This window comes from Artibeus jamaicensis, unplaced genomic scaffold, assembly GCF_021234435.1.
Source record: "Artibeus jamaicensis isolate MK-2021 breed Jamaican fruit bat unplaced genomic scaffold, CSHL_Jam_final contig_700, whole genome shotgun sequence".
NCBI classification, from domain to species: Eukaryota; Metazoa; Chordata; class Mammalia; order Chiroptera; family Phyllostomidae; genus Artibeus; species Artibeus jamaicensis.
The window spans coordinates 1206744-1228608 of record NW_026521930.1 but is presented as its reverse complement, the minus strand read 5'-3'; the positions used below and the strand labels follow the sequence as shown (position 1 = coordinate 1228608).

The 21865-nt window shown below is 44.2% G+C and overlaps 1 protein-coding gene and 1 pseudogene across 2 annotated transcripts in view; one reads left to right on the top strand and one right to left on the bottom strand.

Moving 5' to 3' along the window:
* Window positions 1-8769: 8769 nt before the first annotated feature.
* On the bottom strand, window positions 8770-9152 carry LOC119040110 (multifunctional methyltransferase subunit TRM112-like protein; annotated as a pseudogene).
* A 4362-nt stretch (window positions 9153-13514) lies between these two features.
* The window catches only part of GGA2 (golgi associated, gamma adaptin ear containing, ARF binding protein 2), a 33864-nt gene continuing 25513 nt past the window's right edge, over window positions 13515-21865 (top strand). Inside the window, exon 1 of one of the 2 annotated variants that reach the window (XM_053671789.1) lies at window positions 13515-13699. In XM_053671789.1, the coding sequence (XP_053527764.1) occupies window positions 13603-13699 (97 nt within the window). In that variant the 5' untranslated portion in view covers window positions 13515-13602. The remainder of the gene's footprint in view (window positions 13700-21865) is intronic. The other variant, XM_053671790.1, reaches the window with a different exon arrangement.

Sequence of the window (21865 nt, the reverse complement as noted above, 5' to 3'; positions counted from 1 at the left end):
AAGAGCACTTATGTCATATACGAGTTTTTTGTCCTGGACTTGGGGCAGCCTGTTTCCCTTCCCTAGAGGTTCTCTGTCCTTCTTTCCCAGTTTTTCAGACCTAGTCCTTGGAATGGACACCTTCACCCTGCCTGTTCTGTATATTTCACTCATATTTACTGCCTTCTTATACCTATTACTTGTTATGACACTGTCTATGAGTGCCTGGAATGAGATGTTCTTGGGGTGAAGAGAAATAGCTTAAGTAAAAGAAGGACAGTGGCTGGCTACAGAGACCCCCTACAGGGCTTCTATGTCTGCTGTTTGGCAGCTAGTCTCTGAGCCAGCTCTCAGTCATTGCTACCTCTTGGTGTTCACACTGAATAGGGTTGAGCTGAGGTGCATCATGGCTCCCATCTTGTTCTCTTGGATCCCGTACTCTGTGGGAAGCCACTTCCACATGAAGACGCTCAAGCAGCCCTATGTAGAGGTGCATGTGATAAGGAGCTGAGGCCTCCTACCAGCAGCCAGGTTAGTATGCCATCTTGGAAGTCAGTCATCCAGCCCCAGCTGAGTCTTCAGATGACCACAACCCTGGCTAATGTCTTGACTGCAACCTTCATGAAAGAGCCTGAGTCAGACCACTAAACAAAGCTGCTCCTGAATTTCAAACACCCACAGATTATGGGATAATCAATATTTATTGTTTAAAGCCACTAGGTTTTAGGATAATTTGTATGCAGCAGCCAGTAGCTCATATTCTCTTGTCCAGGGGAGAAGGGAAAGAGGAGTAAAAAATTTGTTGAGCTTCACAGAGACCTAGTCTTTTCTTGAAAAGTGTATAAGATGAAGTTCTTTGAAAACAAAGGGAACCAACTATGTCTAATTAAAGTTTATGGGAGCTGTAAGTTTGTGGGAGAATCACAGAGTCTGTGAGAAAGCCAAAGACCCAGGTCTGGAAAAGACAGGACCTGGGGAGCTTTGAGTGTGCAGGCAGCAGGAGCTAATGGCCAATCTTCAGTGGAGACACTGGAACTCCATCTGTGCTTTGTTGTTTGTTTCTCTGTTTACATTTTCCCCTTCAGTTTTGGATACAGCTCAAGGTTCTGATTCTAGGAAGAGTGTCTTGTTGGGCTAATTGAGGTCATGTTGCTGTTACTTAGCTAGGAATAGGTGGTTCCTTCAGCATGACATCCAATGGAAGAAAAGTTGTTCCCAAGGAAAACAGGTTTTGTTTTTGTTTTTTCCCAGAAGACACAATAAAACTAGTGATTTTTTGTGCACTTACCTGAGGTGCAACCACATTTGGGTTTCAGAATTTGCTGGTAAATACTCCATTATCTCATTTAATCTTCACAAACCCATGAGAGACATTACTTCTGTTACAGATAGGGAACTAGGATGGGAAAGGTAATTAACTCTTGAGTTTATAGTCTGGCAAAGCGAGGATTTAAACTTAAATTCAGCTCTTAACTGCTGGGTTACATCAGAGCCTCTGTTTCTAAGACATGAAGGATTGTTACAAGAAACTTTCTCATACTGTGGCTCATGGTGGGGGAATGTGAATATTATAACATTGCAAGTGATGAAGATGTTGATATGATAAAGTGCTGCCACTTTCTCAGTTGGAGTGGATTATGTAAAAAGCAGCATATTTGGCCAAAAAGTTGTTTGGTTTTTCCCTTATGATGGCTCTAGTAGTGCTTAGTTGTCTTTAACTTCATTCAAAACAATTTTGTACTTCTGGTCAAGATAGGCATAGGTTAGCCCTTGGCTGGTGTAGCTCAGTGGATTGAGCGCGGGCCTACGAACCAAAAAGATCAAGGTTCGATTCCCAGTCAGGGCACATTCCTGGGCTGCAGGTCGGTTCCCTGCAGGCCAGTTCCTAGCAGGGGATGCACAAGAGGCAACCATACATTGATATTTCTCTCCCTCTCTCCTTCCCTTCCCTTCTAAAGATAAATAAATTTAAAAAAAGATAGGCATAGGTTAATAATATGCCTCGCCTTCTCGCACAACTATAGCAAAAATTACAACTAGACTACACAACAGATATCACCCAGAATTGTCATAAAATCGAGCTGTAAAGTCTGACAGTCAAGGATTTAAAAAAAACCCACCTTCACCCAGACAGGTAGAAGGGGTGGAGACGTGGAGTGGCATAGGGATATGGACCGGGTAGTCCCACATCCATGTGTGGTAGATAAAAATTGGGAGGGGTACCTCGGGAGCAAGGGATCCCAGCCTGAGACCAGACCTCGTAGCCCAGGGTTCCAGTGCCAGGAACATAAGTCCCCATAATTTCTGACTGAAACAATTACATTAGATTGTATTGTGACAGCTGTCATATCAGTGTGACTGATGAATTTTTCACAGTCACACTGAAGAAAATTCACAAAACTGGTGAATTTTTGTGTAGCCATTTTAATATTGCAAATGAAAGAAAATAAGCAACATTTTAGCATATTATGCTTTATTATTTCAAGAAAGGTAAAAATATGCCCTGGCTGGTGTAGCTCAGTGGATTGAGCCTGGGCCTGCAAACCAGAGGATCACGGTTCAATTCCTAGTCAGGGCACATGCTGGGTTGCAGACCAGTTCCCAGCGGTGTCACAAGAGGCACCCATACATTGATATTTCTCTCTCCTTCCCTTCCCATCTAAAGATAAATAAAATCTTTTTTTAAAAAAAGAAAAGGTAAAAAAAACCAAAAAGATTTGTGCAGTCTCTGAAGGTACTGTGAATGTGTCAAACATGCTTTGCAAAGTTTTGTGCTGGAGATTTCTCACTGAATGATGCTCTATAGTAGGGTAGACTAATTGAAGTTGATTGTGATCACATGAAGATATTAATTGAAAACCATCAGCATTAGCAGACATACTCAAAATATCCAAATCGCGCATTGAAAATCATTTGCAGCAGCTTGGTTATGTTAATTGCTTTGATGATTGGGTTGGTTCCATGTAAGCAAAAACAACCTTCCTGACTATATTTCTACATGCAGTTCTCTACTTAAATGTAATGAAAACGTTCCATTTTTTAAAACAAATTGTGATGGCTGATGAAAAGTGGAATTATTGCAAATTACTACTTTACAATAATGTGGCATAGAAAAGATCATGGGGAAAGTGAAATGAACCATCAGCCACATCCAAAGAAGGTGATGTTGTGCGTATGGTGGGATTGGAAGGGAGTCCTCTTTCATGAGCTCCTTGCAAAACCAAATGGTTAGTTTCAACAAGTGCTGTTCCCAAGTAGACCAACCGAAAGTAGCATTTGATGGAAAGCGTCCATAATTAATCGACAGAAAACCCATAATCTTGCATCAGCGTAACACAAGCTGCATGTTTCTTTGATAACCGGGCAAAAAATGTTACATCTTGGCTGGGAAGTTCTGATTCACCTGCTGTATTCACCAGACGTTGCACCTTTGGATTTCCATTTATTTTGGTCTTTATAAAATTCTGTTAATGGGAAGGACTTCCGCCAAGATGGAAACTTAGGTGGAGGAACCACCTTGCCTCTGTAAACAACCAAATCTAAGAACAACTATTTTTAACAACAATCACAACCAAGCCACACGGAAAATCGACAATACGGAGTCCAGAGGACAACTAAATGCTCAGCTAAACCGGTAAGAGAAGCAAAACCAGTAGCGGAACAGGTTAGCAAGAAAAAATCCCCGGGTGGTGCGCGGTGCAGCGAGCAGCCGAAGGTGCTGATGCGAGCTAGCTACGGGAGCGCACAGGGGAGAGGCTCGGCGGGCTGTCTCGGTCGGTCGCGCGCGCATCTGTGTGCGGAGAAACCAGTGAGAAGGGAAGCCTGTGTGGGGCAGCAGGCTCGCACAACTCTGATCAGATAAACAAGCCCGTGGTGAGTGGTGTGACTGGACGGGCTGGGCTAGCGGAGAGGACCGCCATTGCTCCCTCTCTGACCACGCCCACACACACAGTGTCACAAACCAGCGACCTGGGTCGCCCCGTCCTGGTAAACAACTAAGGCTTCGCTCCACTTACTTAACAGCACGAATAGACCAAAAATGGCTCTAGGACAACTCAGAGCCCCAGAACCGATAGATCTAAGTGATGAAGAAATAGCCAGTCTTTCAGATGCACAGTTCAAAACACTGGTTATCAGGATCCTTACAGAACTGGTTGATTTTAGTCACAAATTAGAGAAACATATGGAAGCTAAACTAATTGAAATGAATGGAATTGCACAGGACACCAATAGCAATGAAAAGGAAACTGGGACTCAAATCAATGGAGTGGACCAGAAGAAAGCAAATAATGGCCAAACAGAAAAGAATGAAGAAATACGAATTCAGAAAAATGAGGAGAAGCTTAGGAACCTCCAGGACATCTTTAAACGTTCCAACATCTGAATTATAGGGGTACCAGAAGGGGGAAAGGAACAGCCACCAGTGGAAAACTTATTTGAACAAATAATAAAGGAAAATTTTCCCAATCTGGCAAAGGAAATAGACTTCCAGGAAATCCAGGAAGCTCAGAGAGTCCCAAAGAAGTTGGACCCAAGAAGGAACACATCAAGGCACATCATCATTACATTAGCCAAGATTAAAATGAAGGAGAGAATACTAGAAGCAGCAAGAGCTAAGGGGACAGTCACCTACCAAGGAGTTCCCATTAGACTGTCAGCTGATTTCTCAAAAGAGACCTTACAGGCAAGAAGGGGCTGGAAAGAAGTATTCCAAGTCATGAAAATCAAAGACCTACAACCAAGATTGCTCTACCCAGCAAAGTTTTCATTTAGAATGGAAGGACAGATAAAGTGCTTCTCAGATAAGACCAAATTCAAGGAGTTCATCATCACCAAGCCCTTATTATATGAAATGTTAAAGGGACTTATCTAAGAAAAAGAAGATAAAAAAGATGAACAGTGAAAGGACAGCAAACTCACAGTAACAACCACACCTAAAACAAAGCAAAGTAAGATGACAGCTAGATCAGGAGCAGAACCATAGAAATGAAGATCTCAGGGAGGGTTAGCAACAGGGGAGTGGGAGGAGGAGAAGGGGGGAGAAGGTACAGAAAATAAGTAGCATAGACAGTAGATAGAACATAGATAGGGGGGAGGGTAAGAATAGTAGGGGAAATACAGAATCTAAAGAATTTGAGACACGTGTTCATGAACTAAAGGGGGAAATGGTGGGGGAGGTGTATGCAGGGTGGAGGGGAATGGAGGGGGGAATAGAGCAAATGTAATGCATAATCAATAAAAAAAAACTTAAAAAAATAAATAAATTATACATACAATAGAAAAAAAATTCTGTTAATGGAAAAAGTTTCAATTCCCTGGAAGACAGCAAAAAGCACCTGAAACAGTTCTTTGCTTAAAAATAAAAAGTTTTGAGAAGGTGTAATTTTGAAGTTGCCTGAAAGATGGCAGAAGGCAGTGAACCAAAATGGTGAATGCCATGTTTAATGAAGTTACTGGGTAGGTAACTTCACTAGGTAGAAATGAAAAATGTGTCTTTTATTTTTACCTACAAACTTTTTTGGCCAACCTAATACCTTCTGGGTGAGGGGTTTTGCTCAAAACCAGTGGTGGTGTATGAAAGAATTTGACACATTTAAAGTAACCTTGAGGGATTCCAAGAAGGCTGCAGAGTAGATGGAAGACACACTCACCTGCTTCTGGCAGGTACCAAACCAGATTTACAGCCAAACTATAGAGCAATCAACCTGAATAATCAACTAAAGGCTAGCTGAAGTGAAATACTGTAACAAAAGGTTTACAGAAGAAGCCACATAGAAACTGGTAAGGGCGGAGACAGGGTTGGCCCTTGCACCTGCATGCAGTATCAGAACCTGAAGGGATACTTTGGCTATTGATCCTCTCAGGGGTGCGGGGTCTCAGCTTCATGCAGGGATCCCAAACCCAGAGCAACAGAGATAGGAAGAGGAGCTTGCATAGCATCTGGTGGTGAAAATCGTTGGGGGTTCAGTCCACCGGGGAGAGGAGAGTGCTAGAAACCCAGGTGCCCCTTCCCAAGGTTGAGCACTCCTGTTACTGCACGAGCCTGGGGAGTGCACTGCCTAGTCATCCAACTATGGGCAACACCATTCTGTTGGGTGGGTTCTGCAGAGGGTTTCTGCTGGCTTCACCCAGCAGAGACCTTTTGGGCCCTTTTTTTTTTTTTTTTTTTTTTCTGGAGAAGCTCTTGGAAACTCAGTGGACTGCAGCTTTAGAAAGGGAAACATTCTTCCTCATCTCGAGCATACAGCTGGTGTGCCATCTGCCCGTATTTGTTGAATAACATGCCTTACCTTGCCACTCCGTGGCCCTGCCCTGCTGAGTTCAGTCTCGTGGGGTGATTAGAGTACCATTTGGAGTGGGACTTCGGGAGCATCTCCCAGGGAGGTTTTTGTCTGGAAATCAGGCAGATAGGTATCGGACTATGTGGCTACATTGCAGGAGGGGCGATCCTATCTCCTCTGTGAGCTCAACCTGTGGATCCTGCAAGGGGGAAGAAGTACCCGTCCCCTTCCACGGGGTTGCCAACAACACCCCAACAGGAAACTTTAGGTCTGCCCTCCCTGGTCCCAGTGGTCTTGCCCAGTTGAGTTCAGTTTCATGGTGGGGAGGGTGTGCTGCTCAGAGCTGGGACATTTGGAGTATGTCTCATTCAGAGGCTATTGTCTGGGACCAGGATGAAGTGCTTGGTTCACTCCTGTGGGCTTGGCCAGAACCACCCCCCAAAGGAGACTCTCTTGGTCTGGCCTCCTGAGCCCTGGTGGTTCCTGTGGGGGTGACCTCTCTGCGAGTCCCCCCGGTGCCATGGACACGCGTGAATGAGTAAATATGTGGCCGAGACAAGATGAGATCTGTTTGGGGAGGAGGAGTGGTCTGTGACCAGTTTCTCAGGGGAGACAAAGGGGCCAGCAGCGGCCAGTTTCTCCAAGGAGAAAAAGGCCCCGAGCCTCTTTCTCCATATCCTTTTATTGGGTTGTAATACACAGGAATACAGGGCGACAAGGATCAGACAGTAGATAAAATTACAAAGAAATCTGAGGGCTTACTGAGTCAGTGTCTGTCAGGAAGAGAGTTGCAAAAACTTTGGGAGACATCCTCATTTCCTCTCGGACCCTTATCATATGAATGAAAGCACTCAGCAGAGCAGATTTCATAGGTTTATCAGCAAGTCTTTGTGATACCAGATTTTTCCCCAGGACACGCTCTGGCCAGGCAAGGAGCTACACCCCTCCCCAACCGGTCGGTATTCAGGCTTTAGGGGATTAGAGCCAGGAAGCACTTCTCCCAGAGTACGTGGGGACTTGGGCTTTGTCAAGCCAGGGGGTGAGAGTCCATTGCTCTTTGTTGCAGACCCCCAAGTCCTTCCATGAAGGCCTCCCAAGTGATCGAGTCTGGCTCAGGTTGTCCCCTGCTATGAGGGGTCTTACCCATCATTGACTTCCGACCAAGCTTTGGGGGCAGGGAGAGGAACTGAGGCAGCGTTTGCTACCAGAGACAGGCTTTATCTCCTGCAGCTGGCATTCCAGAGGTCGTCTCTCGCCCTTAGCCACAAGAGGTAGAGATACAATTTCTAAAGTCAGGCAGAGTGGTCTACAACAGGTTCCACCTTGTTGAGCTTACTCCTGCCAAGAGGATGGCTGACTGCACCCAACCTGAACCTGCAGCACAGTCCTGTGGGAGACAGAGTTGGAGACTCTAGCAGAAACTGAGTAGTTTGGCTGTGGAGCAGGGGTCACTTTCCCCTTATTGAATGCCTGATCATGTAGCTCTGACCCACTAGCTCTGTTCTCCCAACCCCAGTCACCCAGCCCAGCTGAGCTCATGACATGTGGAAGGGTCTGTGGGGAAGGCTCTGGAGAAAGAACAGGCTATTTCTGGGGAAGGTGGAGTAGCTGATGGGCAGAGGCAGAATTCAGGGAGCCTTGGACATTTTATAGATCTGCGCTGGAGGAAGCCAATCCATGTACAAAAATTTGCCCCTGCCATGTACACCAGGCCCAGTAGACATAGCCACAGTGAATAGTATGGTAGCTCCAGATAAATAGCCCAAAGCCAGTTACACATGATTGACGTCAACCTGTACCTGAACCCTGCACTTGTGGACCCCAAACCAACACAACCACAACCAGTGGAGGGCTTCAGGCCACACCAGAGCTCAACCCAACCAACTATAGAAGTGGCACACCCAAATGGGGGTCAAGTAGCCACCTGACCCAGTCACTGCTGGGTTGGGGGCAGCCCCTGCACAGTGACTCAAACACAGTGATCAAGATTTAGCCTTATAGATAGCCAGGATGAAGGTTTAACTCCACTGATTAATGGGCCAACAGCATTCAAGGCACAACTACAACAGGAGGGTGCACATAACCCACAAGAAACCCCTGGAGCACCAAGCTCAGGTGATCTATAAAATTGTGCAGCTGAGCCTGATAAGACACATACATCATAAAGCCATCATAACAAGTTTTGGAGTCATAACAGATCTACCTAATGCACAGAGACAAAGTGGAAGAGAAATAAATATGTGCCAAATAAAAGAACAACAGAAATCCCCAGGAAAACAATTAAATGAAATGGAAGCCACCAAGATATCAGGTGCAGAGGGGTTTTCTTTGTTTGTTTGGTTTTTGGTTTTGGTTTTGAATCTTTAATGAGAAAAAAATATATATCGAGCTCAAGAACATTGTGTGGTGTGTCACTGGGTCAAAGTTGGGGGTATTCACTTTACAAAATTAACGACAGGAATATAAATAAACAAAGATATGCACAGTCAGTGTGAAAACCTGATGCCGGCACCCTTAAGTCTTGATTTGCTCATCACTCAGCAGCATGTTTGGGATCCCGCTGGTGATGGGGAACACACCTCCCGACTCTGGACACTGCAGGGTGCCCTCCATCACCTCCACCTCCAGCAGTAGGTGGTGCATAGTCCTCAGAAGATTTTCATTTTGCTCATACCCCTGAATTGGCTCTATGGGCACCTTGCCCAGGGACAAGGTATTGGCCGCCTCCACAAGCACCGCCCACTCCACCTTCAGTATCATACGCACCACGAAGTCAGGGTTTTACTCCACAGGCATGATGTGGACCTCGGAGGCCTGCAGGTGCAGGGGGAATCCACGGGGTCCCACCTCTTTCACGTGTGAGCTCAAGAAATTGTGGGTAAGCAGCTTCATGTCTCAACAAAACTAGGTGCATAGTTTAAATCAATGGTTATAAGGATTCTCAAGGGCGTTGGGGAAAAATGGGTGGTCTCAGTGAGAAATTAAACAAGGAGCCTTTTGCGTCTTGGACACCAACATGCTATCCAGACTGAGGAAGACCCAGAAACTTAGGGGCCACGTGAGCCACAGCCAGCGCCGCATTGGAAGTACAGGAAGACCCAGGAGGCTGAGGTAATGCTGGTGGCTTGCATCATCACAGTTGGCTTGCAGCTTCACAACTATCACCTATATTACTTTGGGAAAGTTGGTATGAGGAACTACCACTTGAAGAGGAACCAGAGCTTCTGCCCCACTGTCAACCTGAATAAACTGTGGACCTTGGTCAGTGAGCAGACATGGGTCAATGCTGCCAAAACAAGACCGGAGCCACTCCCATCACTGATGTGGTGCGATTGGGCTACTGCAAAGTTCTGGGGAAGGGAAAGCTCCCAAAGCAGCCTATCATTGTGAAGGCCAAATTCTTCAGCAGAGAAGATTAAGAGTGTTGGTAAGGCATGTGTGCTGGTAGCCTGAAGCCACACAGAGGGGAATTCATTAAATGCTCATAAGTGCTTTTGTCTTCTGGTCTGAGTGTAGGTTCATTGGCACCTCTACCTGTGTATCAGAAACCTGCAGGTTCTAGGATTTAAGGGTTTGAGGACCTGGGCTCCCCTGCCAACTCCCCTGAGAAAGAAAGTATGTGAGAGTTAGGACCAACACTTAGAGGCCTTGGTCTGTTACCTGACTTCAGCTCCTCCTTTATAAAGTGAAAATGATAGCTATTGGTGGTGTGTGTGTAGATACATATAAAATAGTTGTAAGGCAAAAGAAAGAAAGAAAAAGAAATCAAAGAGATAATAAGCATTAAAAAGGACATTGAACCATAAAAAAATAACCATTCAGAAATGCAGAATATAATATCTGATATAAAGAATACACTAGAAAGAATCAAAGCAGGTTAGAGGAAGCAGAAATTCAAATCAGCAACTTAGAGGACAAGGTAATAGTAAGGACCCAAACAGAGCATCAAAAAGAAAAGATAGGTTTTTTAAATGAGGAAAGTCCAATGGACCTCTGGGAGAACATCAAGCATAACAACTGCATCATAGTGGTATCAGACAGAGAAGAGAGTGAGTAAGGGGTAGAGAAACTGTGAAGAAATAATGCAGAAAGCTCCCTAACCTGGTGCAGTAAAAGTCACACAAGTTCAGGAAGTATAGAAGTTCCAATCAAGATGAAACCAAAAAGACCCATACCAAGACACATCATAATTAAAATGACAAAGGTTAAAGACAAAGAATCTAAAAAGCAGCAAGAGAAAGACAGTTACTTACAAAGGAGATCCCATAAGACTGTCAGCTGATTCCTCAACACAAACTTTTCAGGCCAGAAGGGATTGTCATAACATAATCCAAAGTGATGAAAAGCAAGGACTTACAACCAAGACTACTCTATGCAATAAAATTGAAGGTGAAATAAAGAGCTTCCAAAACCAAAAAAGCAAAAGGAATTTATTACCACCAAACCAGTATTGCAAGAAATGGTAAAGAAAAAAAAGAAAGAAACAAAGAAACGGTAAAGGGTCTGCTTTAAGAAGAAGAAATATAGGGAGGAACATGAATACGAATATAAAATGGCAATAAGTGAGTACCTGTTAATAATCATTTTAATGTAAATGGATTAAATGTTCGAATCAAAAGACATAAGGTAGTGGAGTGGATAAGAAAACTAACCTGGCCCAGTAGCTCAGTTGGTTAGAACATCAACCCAATATGCCAAGGTTGTGGGTTCAACCCCTAGTCAGGCTACATATAAAAGACAATAAATGAATAAATATATATAAATAAGTGGAACAAATAGATGTTTTTCTGTTTCTCTCAAAATCAATAAAACGACATTATATATATACACACACATATTATATGTTATATATACATTATGTATACATATACATTATATACACACACACATATATATACATATGTATGTATACATATATATAATATCCTAAAAGAGACCCACCTCAGAACAAAACATACACACAGACTGAAAGTGAAGGGATGAAAAAAATATTGCATGCAAATGGAAACAATAAAAAGTTGGGGTAGCAATGCTCATATCAGACAAAATAGACTTCAAAACAAAGGCTTCGTAACAAGAAGCTAAGATGTCACTGCATAATAATAAAGGGATTGATCCAACAATAGGATTTACACATTGATGTTTCTCTCCTTCTCTTTCTCCATTACCTTCTCTGTAAAAATTAATTAATTTTAAAAAAAGAAATCAAAGCCGTTAAAAACAAAACAAAACAAAACAAACCCTTGCAGCAAAGTCCTGGACCAGATGGCTTCAGTAGTGAATTCTATCAAACATTAAAAAAACAACTAACATCTCTTCTCAAACTATTCCAAAAAAATTCAAAAGGAGGAAAGACTTCCAATCTTCTTTATTTTTTTTCACAAGGCCAACATTATTCTAATTCCAAAACCAGATAAAGACACATTATAAAGAAAGAAAATTACAGACCAGTATCCCTGCTTATCTATCTGTCCCAGTTTCCCTATGCTGTTTTTTTCTGGCTTACTAGCCTGTCATGATATGAAAGGCCAAGGGGCTTAAACTGCATGACTAGTGACACGTTAGGGCTGCAAAGTTTGCCCTGGGGACGAGGTCCCACATTAGGATACTTATTTTCCCAGTTTTGCCTGTTGGTAGGCACTTGGAGCTTTCCACCCTGGTGACCTATACCTAGTTTATCATTCCTACTCTTCTCATGTCTGTCTAATCCCTACTCTGTCACTGTGAAAGCTCACCATCCAGGAAGGGAAGACAGACCAAGGCCCACACACCCAATATAAATAATAAGAAGTGAAGCTGAGATAGCATAGCAAGTGTGTGTCTTTATTTGGGTAGGGATGGGACCTAAAGTCTGGCAGCTACCTCTTATTGCTTCTACCCTTCTCTTGGCCATTCAGCAAATATTGGCACTTGTATGCTGGGCACATTCTAGAAACTGGGGATATAGATGTGTACAAAGTGAAGTCCCTTCTTATATTAGTGGAAATGATAATGGAGTATAGGAAGAATTTGTGCTTTAAAGGAAAATCATGCATATTCTAGATAGCATGCCATTCAACTCCCTAGCCTTTTAGTGTCTCAGAGATACCTCATATCTCCTTAGTTGTAGGTATCTTTGTTATTTTTTATTTTTAAATATTTTATTTATTTAATTTTTAATTATTTTTTAAAGGATAATTTTTAAAAAACATTTTATTTATTTATCTTTAGAGGGGAAGGGAAGGAGAGAGGGAGAGAAACATCAATGTATGGTTGCCTTTCGTGCGTCCCCTGCTGGGAACTGGCCTGCACAGAACCGACCTGCAACCCAGGCATGTGCCCTGACTGGGGATCGAACCACGATCGTGTGGTTTGCAGGCCCGCGCTCAATCCACTGAGCTACACCAGCCAGGGCCTGTTATTTTTATTTTAAAATCTTTTATTTAAATTGTTATTTAACAATTTAAATAAAATATTTATTTTATTTAAATTTATTGAGCCCATTGTTATTTTTTATTTTTAAATATTTTATTTATTTTAGAGAGAGGGAAGGGAGGGATAAAGGGAAGGAGAGAAACATCCCACTGGTTGCCTCTAGCACCTGACCAGAAATCCATCAGGGACCTTTTGATTTTCAGGGTGATGCTCTACCCATTGGGCCACACCTGCCAGGGCAAGACATGCACATTAATTCTATCTGCTGGATGAATAGCCCTGCTGTTCTACCCTGATGGTAGAAACGCTTGTTTTGTGCCCACTTGCTCATCTGTTGCAACATTCCTTTATTCTGTATAAATTTGTCCCTCTGACCTCTGATGAATGGATTATAACATCTTGGTTCCTGCATTAAAAGTTAATGAAAATATATTTAACATATGATCATTTTATAGTGTATGAGAACCATGACTTTTTGGAGGGGGAGGAGAATTACTCCTTAACAAAATAAGTAAACATTTAGTTCATAGTGTAATGTGTTATGGAGGCAATAAAGCAGAACAAAGAGGGAAGCAGGGTGTGTCATTCTCGGGAAGATTGTCAGGAAAAACCCTCCTGAATAAAAGTGCTAAAAGAATTATTCCATATTTGAAATTCAGATTTAACCATGCGCGTCTTGTGTTTTATCTGGCAGGCCTACTTCTGAAGGACTGGAGATCGCTGGCCCCGCGAGTTTGGCTGGACCGGCTTTGGCCCGCTTTGATCCCTAGGTATGGCAGCAGCCACGCAGCGCAGTAGCAGACGTCTGACTGGAGGGCGTGGCCACACCGGGGCCCCGCCTCGTCACGTGCGGACTCGCGGCAGCTGCGCTGGCCTTTGGTGCAACTGTATATCTGGAAACGGTTCTTATCGCTTGGCGGAGGCGGAGATGAAGCGGGCTGGGGCGGCAGACGCCGAGGAAGCCGCGGCAGCCCAGTTCACGGAGGAGTTTCCGGGGCGGGCGGCAGCGCTGGAGCTGTGGCTCAGTGAGTAGCGGGGCACGCGGGCCCCGCGCCGCCTGCGAGGCCTGGTTTCCCGCTTGCTTGTGCCTTTCCTCTGAGGCTGGCCCGGCGGGGGCCTAGGCCGGAAGCTGAGCCCCTGCAGTCCGCGGGGCAGCGGGCGGAGCTCTAGCGCGGGACTCTTCTCCACTCTCCAGGCCAGGCGCAGAAGCATTCATGGAATGATTAACGTTTCTTGAGCCTTCCTTTAGTGCTCAGCGCTGTGCCACCCACTTAATCAGCCATTGCTACTCCTCAGTAACAGGCCGAGAGACGGCTATCGTCGTTCACCCGGGTTTGGAAATGCGGACGATTAGGCTTCAGGAGACTCAGTCGAGTAAATGCGCAGCCTCCTCCGCCCTCGGGAGCTGGGAAGGGCCTTTGCTGCCGTCTTTCACGTCAAAACAAGTCCTTTTTTCTGTGCGTGTGTTCATAATGGCCGCACTGCTGTGTACCCTGCAAACTTGACACCAGTCGTAGGGGTAGGGGAGTTACTGCCCCCGTGTTACCCAGGAGGAGTAAAGAGAGGTTAAGGAATGCTTTTCTTATATTGGGCTCTTCTAGGTGCTGGGCAGAGATGCATGACAGCGTCATCACTTCCAAAGACAGTTTGTAGTGGGTTCAAGCCTATAGCAACAGCAACTTGCTTTTATAATGGGCAGAGAAGCACATTTGTTTAACCTGCAGTAGTAGGATTTGGTTTGTTTTTCCGGGGTTTGTCTCAGCGGACACAGCACTTGAGTGGACAGTGGAGGCGACAGCATTTCAGAGAGGAAACGGCCTGTGCAAAAGCTGGGGGGACCAGAGGCTGGAGCATTCTGGGAAAGAGTAGGTCAGTACTGCTGCAGTCCAAAACCTGGAGAGTCTGGAAATAAGGCTTCGCAGCTAGCTGGGACAAGCTCTTTAAGGGGCTTGTCTGCTGCCCATTGTGTGGGGGTAGGGGTGTGGAAGTTTCAGCCGTAGAGTTTGTGATTGGGTACATCTGTTAACAGCATCACCAGCAGCCATATGCAGCTGAACTGATTAGGCAGATGAGATTTAAGGCAGGGAGAGATTAAAAGCTCTTTTGGTGTGGTTGAGAGGCTCAAGTAGGAGGACGAAGGCTTTGGGATGGAGAGTAGAAATGATTAGCAGGTACAAACAGCCTTGATGCTCTAGAATAGAGGCAGAGACCTGAAGGAATCTACCGTGGATCCCAAGTTTCAGGCTCTGATAACTGGTTGATTACATATGCTTCACCTGTGAGGAAGAGCTGGTTTAGGAAAGAGGGGACAGTTGAGTAATGGAGTTTGAGATGCTTTTGGCACAGTTGGAGAGATGCTCTCTAGTTAGGTAGTTGGTTAACCCCAGATCTGGTAAGAGCTGGAGGTCAGCGTGGGAATCTTCAGTGCGTTGCCAGTGAACTTGTGCAGAGAGAGACTTGCAGAAGGAGCATGGAGAACCTCATCATTTAAGAAGCAGATAGGTTAAGCAGCCTGAAGATGAAAGGAGAAGCAGATATGGAGGTTGGAAGTGGTGGAAGCTGGGAGTTACTAAATGGTGGGAACAAAGGTATTAGGAGGTAATGGAGAACAGTAGGTTTAGGCTGGAGTTGCCTAAGGCTTAGGAAAGGTCAAGTGGGCTGGGTTAGAGGACAGCAAGTGCTGACCCACTGACTCCGATGTAAGAGATAAGAGGGAATGTGACTGCCCAAGGCAGTTCTTCAGCTCCTTTTATTTTGGGCCTATGGAGTCCCAAAGTTGCTAGATCTCTCAGTTTTTCCTATAGGGCTAGAACCTCTATTTTTATGTGAAATCTTTTGAGTTTTTAAAAGCTGATAAGTAGTACTTTGAAATGCAAAGTTTGTCTAGTGCAGGCCAAGCAGAATTAATCTGTGGGGAGGTATAGCATCTGGCCACCAGCCCCCACCTCCCTTTTTGAGTAAAGCTTTTATCTTTTTTTTTTTCCCCAGTAAAGCTTTTAATTATTTATTTTTTAAAAAATGGTATTTGAATGTTTAATGTTTAATGGAGGAAATAGAATAATAGCCAGAGGGAATTCAGAAGTAAAGGTCTTGAGAGGGGCACCAATGAGCAATTGCCTTTCTACTTGATGTTTCTTTGGGGGAACTATTCCTCCTGCTGAATTCTAGGTTCAAGACATTGGAGAGACGTTTAAAGATGCTGAAGGTCAGCTAGAGCAGAAAGGGGTGACATAGAGAGGACAGGCAGGTTGGAAGTGAGGAAGAGCTGGTTTAGGAAAGAGGGGACAGTTGAGTAATGGAGTTTGAGACCATTACTCAATTACCTCCTACTTTTTCTGAGTATCTGGGACAAGAGATAAAGATGATGGATGGATGTGGATTGTTAGTAACAATCCCCCCAACCTTCCACTTAGTATTAGGGGTGAAGGAGTTTGAGGAAGGTGGGAACGTTTGGGAATGGCTTTTAAGAGAAACAGAAGGGAGCCCATCTGGTCACTTGGGAACAAGGTTTCTCAGTCTCAGCACATTTTGGGCCTGATAATTCTGTGTCGTGTGGGTCTGTACTGTGCATTGTGGCTCTTTAGTGGAATCCTTGGGCTCTACCCACTAGGTACCAATACACACCATTTTCCCAGCCAACCAAAAATGTTTCCAGGCATTGCCAGAAGTCCCTTGGGGGATAGGGGTAGGATCACCTCTTCTCTCCCCACCTGAGATCCTGTGATCCCTCCTGCCTGCCCCCACCTCAGAAGCAGAGAAGGTAAACTATGGTTAAACCAGCTTTACTGGGGGATGTGGGTAGGGAGGTGGTAAGGCAGAAGAACAGCAGGGTGGGGTGGGGTGCTTGTAGAGAGGTTGATACGGCAAGGACAGTAGTATTGTTGAAGGATTGCGTTGTAAGTCTAGGCTGGATGGAGAACGAAGTCACTTTAGGTAGGGTCTGAGGACTGCTGATGTCAGATTGCTGACAGACCTTGCCTCCTCAAGCAAGGCAGCTATGTTTCCAAGAGGGGAATAATAGTAAAAACACGTCCCTCTTACTCTTAGGTTATAAGGATCAAAGGAATTAATACATGTGAAGCACTTAGATTAGTGCCTGGCACATAGTAAGTGATATCTATTATTATCATTAATCTTTTTAGTTGCAAGTAGCAGAAAACTAACTCATATAGGATTACTGGGGGAAAAAAAGGAAAAACATTGGGCCTAGAATTGGGGAGGAATAGTTCCCCAAAGGATCGTCAGGAAGCTGTTATGAGAAGCTCCTGCTTTAAAAATATACAAAGCAACTTCTGTATATTCTGAACTTTTCCCACACTTGGATTGTTTTGATCTGTGTTTCACATGACTGTATCTGTAATAACTGCCTTGTTCCTGTTAATGAAAAGTCTCATATGCCCCATTGTGTGGGTGTACTATAGTTTGGCTAACCAGGCCCCGGTAGTGGACATTGTAGGCTGTTGCCCGTCTCATGATATTACAAGCACACCCATTCCTCTGGATCTCTGAGATTCTAACCCTGGTAGTGCGGTTAGGGAGGCAGGAGCTTCAAGTCCAGTGCTCAATGAATCCCTTCCACCTGGGCCTACTTCCAGGTGCTCTGTCCTGTCTTTCTCCCAGCCCCACTTTTATGCCTCCCTTGGGAATCAGGAGTGTTTGGATTTCATGAATTTAAATTCTCTGAGCTTTTTAGGGGCTGAGCTCGTTCTCTGTCATGGAGCCCAGCATGGAACCCACTATAGGATTTCCCTGTAGTGGGTCTTGGGCCTTCAGCATGTGCTTGTTGAGTGACTGCTGGAGTGGAGGGTTCAGTGTGCACCTCCTGCAGAAGGGTCCCCCATGCAGTGAATACTGTTGGATGGATTGGTTTCCAAATGTTTCTTGTGGCTGCTATCCCACAGCCTCAGGGCTCCCCTATAGCACAGGCTGCTTCTAGCAGGCCAGAGGCATGACACTGGCATTTGGGTGGCAGCTGGTGGGAGATGATTTTGCTTCTGTATTAGCCACTCTGGGATGAGCCATTTCAGTCACAGCTGGAGTTCTCATCCTGTAGCCTACTTGAAATTCCTACAAACCTTGCTTTTATGAAGCAAAACTGTGGCAGTAGTGTTAACTTGTCCTACCCAAATACCAAGTAAATAAACCACTTCGGTGGCAGGGTTAGCCATTCTCATCGCCCTGATGAAGAGCAAGTTAGGGGTTCTGTGAGTTACTCTCTGACCATGCCTGCTCAGGCCCCAGGCCACTCCTTGGGGTTGTTGGCATCAGCAAACCTGGGCAGTTGCTTTGGCCCATTCAGACCTAGTCTCTGTCCTCCTGGGGGTCAGGTTCTCTGGAGCTGCTCTAGGTTTCTGAATAGACTGGCAGGTTGGGATTGTGTGTTGGGAGTTGTAATTTCAGAACTAGAATGGCTGTCTCCTGGAGTCACCAATATGTCCAGCCAACTGGCTAAACTGTGTAGCAAAAGATGAATCATTCATTTAGTAAATATTTGTGCCAGTGACTGTTCTAGGTGCTACAAGGTGAATGAGACAGACCTTGCCTTAGGGAACTGATAACTTAGTGGCAAGAAAGGCAAGGAAACTAGTTGCCAAAGATGTCCTACTTTACCAAGGAAGTGAAGACTTTACTGTGAGGAAGTTTGGGCCCTGGAGTCAGGCAGAGCTGGTACTGAATTATAGTTCTTATTGTTTTTTAGCTTTGTGTTTGGGCAGGTTTCTTCACATGTAAAATGGCGAGGCATGCTTTGAAAACACTCAGCATGGTGTCTGGTCCACAGTGAGTTCTTCAAGAAGGCAGTTATGATTATTACTGTTATTTGGAGTTATAACAAACCTTGAGTGGGTCCTCATAATACAAAGAAAAAAATGCTCACACTTTATAGATCTTCCAGCTGCTTGGTGTTGGGTAAAGGTTTGGGACATGACTTAGCCTTACAGAAGTTTCTTCTCCTTTCTCTGGAAAAGCTGTTGGTACTCTTTTCACCTGGCTGCAGGGGAGGCTGCTGAGGGCTCCATCTAAGGGTGTGCTGGGGCCTGCCTGCTGGTCTCTGCCTTTAGGTGCATCACGTGTTGAGCGCTGAATGCCTTTGAGATGCCAGTCTGTACCTTGTAGTGAACTGAAACCTCATAAAGGATTAATGATGTAGAATTATTTCAGATGACTCAGACCCCCTTAATCAGATTTTCTGAGAATCATTGCTTTAAATACTTTATTTCATGAGTACTTACTACATTTTGTACTTATGGGTAAGGCATTGTATTAAGCTCTGTGGGGAATATATGCCTTCTGTCTTTAGTTTTATTTCCTTTAGGTATAATAAGGCATGTGTACATATTTTTAAAGGAAAAGGCCAAGGCTGTGTGTTAAAATAAATGATAAGTTAGCTATCCTTGCCCTGGCTGGGTAGCTGAGTTGATTAGAGCATTATCCTGATATGCCAAGGGCGTAGGTTCGATCCCCAGTTAGGGCACATACAAGAATCAAACAAGGAATGCATAAATAAGTGGGACAACAAATTGATGTTTCTATCTATCTTTCAAAAAAAATCAATAAAAATTTTTTTAAAAAGGTATTGATTGTATGTTAAAAAGATTAAGTGAATACTTAATTGGTTTACTTAAAATCAATTTTAAGTAATCAGTTCTTTCAAGTAATCAATTCTTTATTGATTAATCTTTGCTGCTGTACTGATCACTTTAGACACTGTTTACTTTAAATCTCATGACTACATGTTGAGGAAGGCACTACCATATTTTTGCTGTGTGTAGTGCACACCCACGGTTTTGTTCCAACATTTGAGCAAAAAAGCCTTTGTTTTGATTTTTTAATTCAGTTATTTATTTATATTTAGAAATAAAATCAATTATTGTATTCCAGGATATTTGCATATAGATATTATTATTGCTTTCTGGAGTTATACTTTTCACACATAAACATGAATAAAAGAATTAAAAACATATTTATATAGATACAGAATTAGTACTACCCATATATAATGCACATCTTTATGTTCCCCAAAAATTTTTGGATAAAAAAAGTGCACACTATGCATGGCAAAATATGGTATTTTCCTAACTTTATAGTTGAGGAAACAGGCTTAGAGAACCCAAGGACATGTAAGTGATAAAGGAAGGAGTTAGCAATCTCCAACGTAAAAGGGGGGCGGGCAGTGCCCTGTCTGGTGTGGCTCAGTGGATTGAGCACCTGCAAAGAGAAGGGTCTCCAGTTTGATTCCCAATCTGGGCACATGCCGTGGTTGCTGGCCAGGTCCCCTGTTGGGGGGGGGTGAGAGAGGCAACTAATCTATGTTTCTCTTATATATTTATGTTTCTCTTTCTTCCTCCTCCTCTCTCTGAAAATAAGTAGATAAAAATTTAAAAAGGGGGGGATAGATAGAATGTGGGACTTTAGAGGAGTAACAGAGACAGCTTTTGTTTTCTGGGGTGGGAGAAAACAGAGCAAGGGCACCTTCATGAAGAAGGGGCATTTATTTTTTATTTTTTAAAAAATATTTTATTTCTTTAGAGAGGGGGAGAAACAGAGAAAAAGAGGGAGCAAAACATCAATGTGTGGTTGCCTCTCATGCGCCCCTTCCTGGGGACCTGGTCCACAACCCAGGCATGTGCCCTGACTGGGAATCGAACCAGGGACCCTTTGGTTCATAGGCTGGCACTCAGTCCACTGAGCCACACCAGCCAGGGCAAAGGGCATTTAAATTGGAACTCAAAGGGTAGACAGGATTTTGAGAGGTGGGATGTGGGGGAGGAGCTTTAAGGGGGAAAAAGGGGAGATGTATATGAAAATTGATAATCCCATTCCTTCGCTTCCTCTATCACCTTCTTTTTCACTTAGAGTGGAATTCATGGGTGAGAAGATGGGTGATTACATGTCCTTTAAGTCTCACTGTTGATCTGGGAGACATGAATGTGACTGCATTAAGGAAAAGTTAAACTCTAGTTAGCCATTGAGTCTGGAGTAATCAAAAGGGAGGAGAATTAACAGGCACTGGAAGAGTAGGGATGGAGGTTTTGGGGACAAGACAGAAATTCAGGTGGTCCTGGAACATCTGAGTACATCAGAAATCTGACTCTGAGAATTAGCCTGTTTGAAGAGTTTGAAAGAGATTCTCTGTCAGGAGCAGTGAGATGCCCATTGGAAAGGCTGGTAGGCATGGATGATCTGGACAGTGGGAAGGAGGGAAAATGTGAAGAAAGTCCCAGCAACTCCTTTGTAAGGGAATGTGGCCTGGTTCAGTCTGGGGGTGGGGACACCTGGGTGGGCATCCTTGTTGGGAAAACCTGCTGGACAGGTTTTCTCTGCAGTAGCAGCAGAAGGAGAAGAATAAGCTGCTATCGCCCAGCCAGGAAAGATACATACAACCCCGGATTCCTGGGAGATTGAGCATTGCCCCTCCTTCCGTGGACCATGGTCTCACGTTAGGTTTCTGATAATCCCTCCTGTTTCAGGTATCTCCTGTCCATGCCTGTGCCCTGATTCTCTTTGATGTGCATTGTCCTCAGATTTCATCCAAGTATGAGTGTTTGGATGAAGGACCCTAGCATGATTGGATCGGGGTCCCTGGGAATTTATACAGTAGCAGAGAGGGACAGCATTATGAGTGAAGGCAAGGAGATGTCTTCTGGTTGTTTTGGACTAGCTGCCAACACACAGAGAAGCTTCTTACATAAGATGGTCAGAAAGGATTTCAGGAAGCTAAGGCTTAGATTTTGGGGTATTGCTTTGAAGGAGATGGTGGGATGACCAATTGGAGTCACCTAGAGCCTTAGTATGTTCTTGTCCTTTTGTCACATAGCTATGAAAATTAACATGCAGACTCCCATGTGCTGGCCCCTGCTCATCATCATTGTAGGGCCACCGTGGGAGACGCCTTCCTGATGAGGGGTGTGAAGGCCTTCGAAGGCCGACCCCTGCACCGGAAATGGAGCCCCCTTTGGGGCTATAGCTTGTCAACTAATATGTTCATTCATTCAATCAGCAAATATCCACTGAGGCCATGTCATGCTCTGTGGTGACAGCACAAGCGTGGTCCTGTTTCTTTCAGCTGTCTGTTTGATCCCCTAGAGGTGTGATTTCATAGCCCTTGGCTGTTATATTTATTTTTGAGGGGAAGAGGTCTATGTTTCTTTTTATTATGCTTTCTCTAATTTTATTTTTTATTTACTTGGCAG